Below are 8030 nucleotides of genomic sequence, written 5' to 3' on the forward strand. Positions count from 1 at the left end.
TGTATGCATACATACACACACACACACACACAAATATATAGTTAGTATATAGGTATATAATGCACACACCTATATAGGAATGAAAAGTGCACGTTTGGATGTGTACACACACATTATATATATTACATATGTTACATATACTAATGTAGTCTATGAACTGTAGCTTGATTTCCATTTGGTAGTCATTTGAGAATGACCATCTTATGTAGAAAACTACTGTATTTTATTAAACAATTATATTTATAGATAATACTCTTCCTCCTATGACAATTGTATGTAGATAATCTAAAAATTGAAATATTGTATTTCCCCCTAAATTAATATTGTTATTTTCCTGGTACAAACTTTTCAAAAAGACGAATAAGAAAGTAAATCTGAATTTACATATTTTAATGAGAAAATAGTATTTGGACGACTAGGTTCATAATTTAACGTAGACACTTTCTTTTTTTTTTTACTTTTGTCTTAAAACACGCATGCTGGTAACAAGAACATCAATATTTAAAATGCCATGCTCATTCTGTACAAGGAAAAAAGTTAAAAAGGAATTTCTTTACAGCTGCGATGAACACTACAACGTTTTGTTTTTGTCTTAACTTAAGCGGTTCACAAGAGTTCGGTTTCCAGCAAACTACCTAAAACTAGAAAGGAATATAGCAAACAAAAGTGCATGTTACACATTTAATAATCATTCCTATTCACAGACATTTACAGCGTTCCCCAGCACCCTCTCAGTTTGTCTGAAAAGTTCCAACAGAAAACAGGAACACCTCCCATAGTCTGAACCTGTTGTGGTACTTCCCTACACTTCACCAGTGACTTGAGCAGCTTTACATAAGCTACCTTAGGTTGTCTGCTTGGTCGTGGATTTGTTTTTAGTTTTCTTTTCTTAAACCATAAATAAATAGCTTTAAAAAAATCGACGTAATTAGAAGGTTAACAGACAATTAACTCCCCCTCCCCTTCCACCTGAAAATTAAACATCCACATGACAACGGGTACTGCAAAAGAGGACCTCATTTGATTCACAGGACAGATTGAAGTTCAGTATTTACATTAGAACAGCAGTTTTGTAAACAATATACGTTTTCAGTGTGAACTGATGTCTTGCCATTTGCATGGTTTCCTGTCCTTTTGTACTTAATACACATTCTTGTATACAAATCTTGATACCAATCTGTATCCACTGTGTAACTTCCCCAAAACAAACTATGCGGAAGCCCATGGAACTTTTCAGCCATTGGATGGTAACTGGCCGTCTCTCAAGTTATAGGGACCTGTTTAATACTTTCATTGTAATGCTGTAATAGGTATGGAGAGAGATAGATAGATAGATCTATATGATATAGATATAGTACGTATCATTTTAAAAAGTAATTCACGAGGGGTTCGGGTAGATCCTGCCATCTTTAAACTCTGTGTAAAAAAATAAATTGGAAACGAAACTTTTAAGTGTTTCCAAAATCCAGCTGATTTGTCACTTGGAAACTGGAAACATGAACTGTTTTCACGAAGCCATCTGCAAGCACTTCAGACTCTTTATGGTTTTAAAGACAGGTCCCGTGGAAGAATGTTGCTCTTCCCAGACAAAGGAGGGAAAAGAGGCAAGCTGTGTCGGGGTTGTCTAACTCTCCAGCACTCATTTCAGTGGGGGAAGGTGCCTTAAGTACCTTTGGAAACCTAGTGATGCAAATGGCACTTTATACACACGCGGGGGAGTGGGGAACTAGACACTTTTCGAGTGTTTAAAACTAAGTTAAGGAGCACCCCACAAAGCGGCAGGGGCTCGAGCCATTAAAGACGGGTACGCCAGAGAGGCAAACCAAAGACCGCTGCCATGAATAGCAAACCTCAAGTGTTCCCGCCGGCAGTTTTCTCTCCTCTCGAGGAGCAAGAAAAGGCCGAGGAAAGTTTGGAGCGAGCCGCGGAGCGTCCAGGCCGGGCTGGCCGTGTCAGTGCACGGCTACCGAGTGCAGGGCCGAGGCGGGGCTGGTCAGGGTCTCGCTGGGCGTCGCGGGGCTGCTTTGGCTGGTGGCTGTTTGGGAAGAGGTCGGGCTGAGCGAGGGGGGCGAGTTCGAGAGGATGGTGGGGATGGGCGCCGGCAGGGCCGGCAGGGCCGGCACCGCCGCCGGGGTGGGTTTGATGGGCACCGGGATGGCTGGCAAAGTCTGGCCCCCGTGGCACAGGGGCTTGAGGGGCACCCCGTAGGCACTGTAATCGCCGCTGGCCATGGAGATGGGGGTGGCCGTGTCTATCATGCCGGGGCTGTACATGTGGGGCCAGCCGGTGCCAATGGAGCTGCCCACCGTAGTCAACTGGTTGGGGAGCGGGTAGGCGGCCGGCATGGGCTGCATGGCGGAGAAGGCCAGCCCGCCCGGCATCTTGTACTCGCGGGCGATGATGTTCTCGATGGCGAAGGGGTGCTTGAAGCCGGAGGGCTGCGAGACCCCCAGGCCGTAGGTGGACATCTGCGGCAGGTGGGTGCCGCCGGCCGCCAGGGCGCTGAGCCGCAGCTTGGCCTGCTGCTGCAGGTACTGGGCCGCGTCCGCCGGCTTGCTGGGGGCCAGGTGGTCGGACTTGAGCACCTTGAAGCGCTTGCGGCGCCGCAGGAAGCTGCCGTTCTCGAACATGTCGCCGCAGCTCGGGTGCAGCGCCCAGAAGCTGCCCTTGCCCGGCTGGTCGGGCCGGCGCGGGATCTTGATGAAGCAGTCGTTGAAGGAGAGGTTGTGGCGCAGGGAGTTCTGCCAGCGCTGCGTGTTCTCCCGGTAGTAGGGGAACCGGTCCATGATGAACTTGTAGATCTCGCTCAGGGGCAGCATCTTCTCCGGCGAGCTCTGGATGGCCATGGCCGTCAGCGAGATGTAGGAGTAGGGCGGCTTCTGGTCGCTGTACGTGTTCCTGCCCGGGCGAGGCATCTTCGCTGGGGGACCCGCCGAGATCTGCGGAGGGGCGAGCGGGGTAAGGCAGGGGGCAGGCGGGCTACGCTTTAAAGCTGGCCTGGGTGTGTGTGCGCGGAGGGGGGGGGGGAGGGGAAGGGCAGGCGTGTGAGGCACTAAGAAGAGACAGATCGGAGTTGATCCCCCAGGGGTACAAACACCCAGACCCCTCCAGCCCCACGGGGGGAAGCGGTCTACCCTTCTCCCGAGCTAGCCACCGCGCTCAGCCGCTAAGTTACTTCAGCTGTTTCTCTGCCGGCTGGGGACCCCTTGCAGCAGGGCAGAGAAGGGGCTGGGGACCCCCCTGGAGCTGGGCAGAGAAGGGGCTGGGAGGGGACCCTCCCCGCCAGCAATGCCCACCTTAAAGTTGCTGGAAGTTGACAGTCCGCATCCGGGATGCAGCTGGGAGGGAGTCTGGTCTCCTTTTCCGATCCCTCCCGGTTCTCACGCTCCCTTTCCGGCCGCTCCGCTTAGTTTTAGTCCTGAGGAAGCAGGGAGCTGGCTGGTCTGTGGGAATCCTCTCGCTCCCCTCCCTTCTCCTCGGAAGGCGGAATCAGGGATCGGGTTGTTTCACCCCCAGCGGCAGCTGGAACGGAGCAGGGGCTCGCTTGCTTCTCTGCAGCCGAGATGAGCTAAGTACTTGCCTCCATGTCCTTCCTCTAACCATCTGATAGTTTTATGTGGTGACATGAGCAGAAAAGACCCCTGTAGAGGCGCTTCATTAATGTGCCACTTCTTTGCTATCATATGACAATCGCCTTGGGAGGAGGGAGAGGGGGAGGAGGGTGGGCTGAAAGAAAGGCATAATCTGGTTTCATTTACACCTATTTACATGGACACCTTGGGCCAATAGGAATCATTTCCATTTGAAGACAAGGCGAGGGGTGAAAAGGCTCAGCAACCGGAATTGAAGTGTGATGGCACCCAGTAACAGTGTGCGTGCGAAGGTATGCACTAACCTTTCTGTGGACTTTGCCAGGGAGCTTAGTCTGCAATTCACACTTACAAATGGAGCTGCTGAGCAGTGGGATGTTTGACATGGAAATTGCTTGGCTGGGGTATTCTGTTTGTTCTGCATTGTTATCTGATTTGTATTGTTGGCTAACTCAAGGCAAGGCTTTTTCCTCTAACGAGAGACTTTCTCTTTGCCAAATCAAACGGAGCCCAAGCCTGGTTTCCAAAGGGTTAGGCTGATGAAAATGCAGTGTTGGGGTCCTACGTAACAAACATGTCGAAGTTTTCATTACTCTGTGAGCTACTTCCCCTGAAATTTAGAAATGAGTTGTCTTGTTACCGCCAATGTTTTGGTCTTAACAAACTTGTGGTCATACTGAAAAGAAAACACCATGGGTTATTTTAGATATTGAAGAGTCTGATTTATGTAAATTGCCTCTCAGTTGGATTTCAGACCTGTGGCAATTTTACTGGATCCCAGGCGATACAAGTAACAGCTGTGACTGTAAAAACAATGTTTAATCATAGTTCCTGTTCTAACCAGGCAAACATCAGATTATACCTTCACACTAATGTATGCAGTACTGTTTAAGAACTGGATTATTTATCCCATCTACCTTGTTAACATGTTAAATAAGGTTTAATCTCCAAGCTAGGACAACTCCAAGTGGTCTGTAATGAAAAAGTGCATTTAGAGATAAATAATGTGCTGATGTCTGTGTGCATTGTGCATGTATATGTTTATACACACAAGTGTATGTGGATGTATATATTCACACACACACACACACAATGTGTTATTCAAATCTTAATAACAGGTTTCAGAGTCTTCTGCAGTTTCCACAGTATGCATCCGATGAAGTGAGCTGTAGCTCACGAAAGCTTATGCTCAAATAAATTGGTTAGTCTCTAAGGTGCCACAAGTACTCCTTTTCTTTTTTCAAATCTTAATAACTCCGTTACAGTATGTTGCATGATCCCTTCTATTGAGGGCCCGATCCTGGAAACTGTACTCAGATATGCAGTTGCATTGAAGTCCACGGGCGAACTCAGGAGATTAATGCTGCAGGTTCAGGCCCAAAAGAATGTCTAGGCGCCTGTCATATGTTAAGGAAGTTGCCTATAATGTATGTCACCTCCGAGCAATGATAAAAGATGGACACAGGAGGTGCGAGCCATGGGCTATGTGAGAAAGATCCTTTGTGGTATAAAACACACACACACAGTTCGGCGCTGGTTAATAACTCACCAAAACGTAACTTAAACACGAGGAATTTAGGAGATTAAATAATGTCATTAATATTGAAATGGTTGCGGAGTCTGAGCGCGCCCGCTTGAGATGCAAGCGCACGTTTTTCAATATTAACAGAAGTACTTGAAGAAAAGAAAATGGTCACCTTCTTAATTCAGCAAAAATAAGTGAGGGGGGAGGGGGAAGCGCCTGCTGTCCGTCTGTCTGCACGCTGCGATCTGCTGAGAGATGCTCTTTATTACAGGTTTCAGAGTAGCAGCCGTGTTAGTCTGTATCCGCAAAAAGAAAAGGAGGACTTGTGGCACCTTAGAGACTCAAATAAATTTGTTAGTCTCTAAGGTGCCACAAGTCCTCCTTTTCTCTTTGCTACATGGGAAAGACTAATCCTGAGTCCGGGGGAAAGTTACCGCCGAGCAAGCCTCCCTGAATACTTGCAAGAGTGGTTGAACGCTCATTTTATGCTACAGCTGGACGCAAAGTGTTTTAAGTTTGTGCTCCCCCAGTTCCAATCGGGCTGGACGAGTTCCCTTCTCTTGGGGCTGGAAGCCGACGAGAGCATAATGTAAAACTAGCTGTATTTCTAGGGGTCCAAGGAGTGTAATATGTCCTTACTTTAAAAAAAAAAAGCCAGCTGTCATATCCCTCCCTACAGAAGACTCTGTGGGGAACTCTGGGACGGGCTGTTCAGAGTCAATATTCTTAGTGTTCTCAACACTTAACCCGTCTTGTTTCATTAACAAACTATGAGCTCTTCAATGGCTCCTTTAAATTGTATTGGGAGAGGGTGTGTGTGTGTGTGTGGGGGGGGGGGGGGCAACTCCCAAGCGCCAAACTTTTTTTTTGGAGTGGGAGGAGATGCAATGATGAATGTTCGCTAGAGCTTGGGAGAAACTGCCCTGTGAAATGAGCCAAAACTCCTCCTCTAGCCCCTTGGGACAACCACGGAGAATTCCTGTCTTCCCCCTCCCCCCCAGTTTCCAAAACCATTTTTTTTAATTCTTCTTATTACAATCCACGGTTTGGTTTTGTCCCAGAGGGACACTCTGTCAAAATCATTACTCCGAGGAAACGTCGGACTCCTTAAAAACACGAATCCAAAGGGGGACAAATATTTTTGCCCGATCCCCTTTTTTCAATAAACCTATAAAGATCCAGAAAAATCGACCTCTGCTATCACGTGTTGCTCCGAGTATAAATGATGTATGTTTTTGAGTGGCCCGATTTTTTGAAGGGTAAAGGGCTCTCACAGGAGAAGAGGTAAGGGGGTAGGCGAGTGATCTCCTTAACTAATACAGAAGTTTTGTCCCAGGTTCAGTGTCAAACAAATGCTAGACTTGGAAGAGACGCCCGCGCCCCCCCAAAATGAAGGATTTAAGTGTAATTTACAGGGTGTGCGTTTCTCGTTTAAAACCAACATTAGGGAAGGGGGAGGAGGGCGAGAGAGGCTGCTTGCAAAGTGAATCAATGCCCATTGTGCGGAAAACCAAAACAAACAGACGCTTTTTTGAAGCCTAATTCAAATAAGGAGCGGAGGGGAAGTGTTGGGAAAACTGTATAAAATACACATAAGTCAATTATATCAATGTGCAAACCCAATGGAAATCTATTTCGTGCAATAGCCATTCAGTGTTTCCATGAAGCCCACCCTGGACCACCTTTCTGCATGGAAGGTTCGCAATAGCCTCCTTTCCCACAAGCAGGACCACACACGTTTCCCGATTTGGTAATAATTTATGCTAATTTCCCCCCATAAATCCACAATTCGCTTCAGTGGCAAGCGGGGCTGTTGAGAGAGAAAAAGGAGACAGAAAAGTGACAAATACAATATTGATTTTGAAACCTTCTGTTTGCAGGCAGGTGTGTTGGTTGCAGAGAAAGGGTAGGGGAAGCGAAGAACTTTTCCTAGAATAAAAAAGAAAAAGGTCCACACTGTGAGAGAAGAGCTCACACAACCTTGTTAATATTTACAAAACAGTGGGGACAAGAGGGGCTGGGGGAAGAGAAGTACCGGCTTCTTAGGGTTTCCTAGGTTGCTAAACACAATCCCAGGCTCTAAACAAGCTTCCCCCGTTTGGAAAGTCAACTCCAGGCTGATGGTTGTACATGCATTTTAGCTAAGCCTCGCGCAGTTTGTTTTTTTTAAAGTTGTGTCTCTCTTTGCTTACTGGGGGCTGGGACGGGAGGGGTGGGAAGAGGAAGCTCATGGATTTCGGTTTAGCTGTTTGTTTTAATTCCAGATTTGGAGTTTACCAAAGCGATCTTGCTGCCTCTGGGAACTGGGGCGCTACGTGCACCGGGGGCTTTGTCCCACCAGACATTCCTGACCAATTCTGCCACTTTGGTGGCGTGGAATTACTTAGCTTTCTTTCAAAAGGATTTCGTTCCCTTCCTATTGAGCACTAAACAAACTCCCCCTGCCTGTCAACGGCGAATTAAAAATTGTTCTTGTGAATGTCCTAGAATCTATATTTGCAATAACAAAATAGCGGTTTAGGCTTTGCAGTGTAAACGGTGCCAGGGCTCAGCTGAGGCAAACGTTTGCTCTCTTAGTCTCCCGTCCTTTCCAAGTGTATTTTAATTAGCTGAACAATGCGACAGGCAAAGCCTCGTGTACCGGCTTTAATGGAATCCTCTTACACCTACAGGCTACCTTTTCCAGTGTTTGCAAGGATCTGAGCAAAGCCACCCAAACAGGTTCCCACAGTCAAAGGTAAAAGGCCTGTTCCTCAACCATTTTATTCGTGCCAGCAGTAGCGATTACTCCTATGAGTAGCAACCGCAGGTCCCCCCTCCCCAGCATAAAATGCCAGTAAGAAATACAAATGATGGGCCCGATCCTCCCGCCGTTGAAGCCAGCACCGCCCCGGCCATTGATTTCAATGGGCGCA

At 47.4% G+C, this 8030-nt stretch overlaps 1 protein-coding gene across 1 annotated transcript; it reads right to left on the reverse strand.

Moving 5' to 3' along the window:
• Window positions 1-269: 269 nt before the first annotated feature.
• FOXB1 (forkhead box B1) lies at window positions 270-3843 on the reverse strand. Its single transcript, XM_043524552.1, has 2 exons — window positions 3297-3843; window positions 270-2939 (listed from the first exon to the last, which is right to left on the reverse strand). Exon 2 carries the CDS (start codon window positions 2913-2915, stop codon window positions 1953-1955), a length of 963 nt encoding a protein of 320 aa, XP_043380487.1. The 5' UTR covers window positions 2916-2939; window positions 3297-3843; the 3' UTR covers window positions 270-1952.
• Window positions 3844-8030: the final 4187 nt, after the last annotated feature.

The sequence above is a fragment of the Chelonia mydas genome, chromosome 10 (genome assembly GCF_015237465.2).
Source record: "Chelonia mydas isolate rCheMyd1 chromosome 10, rCheMyd1.pri.v2, whole genome shotgun sequence".
In the NCBI taxonomy this organism is placed as follows: domain Eukaryota; kingdom Metazoa; phylum Chordata; order Testudines; family Cheloniidae; genus Chelonia; species Chelonia mydas.

Excerpts from the sequence above, each read along its gene's own strand:
- FOXB1 (XM_043524552.1), bottom strand. The coding sequence starts at position 2,915 with ATGCCTCGCCCGGGCAGGAACACGTACAGCGACCAGAAGCCGCCCTAC.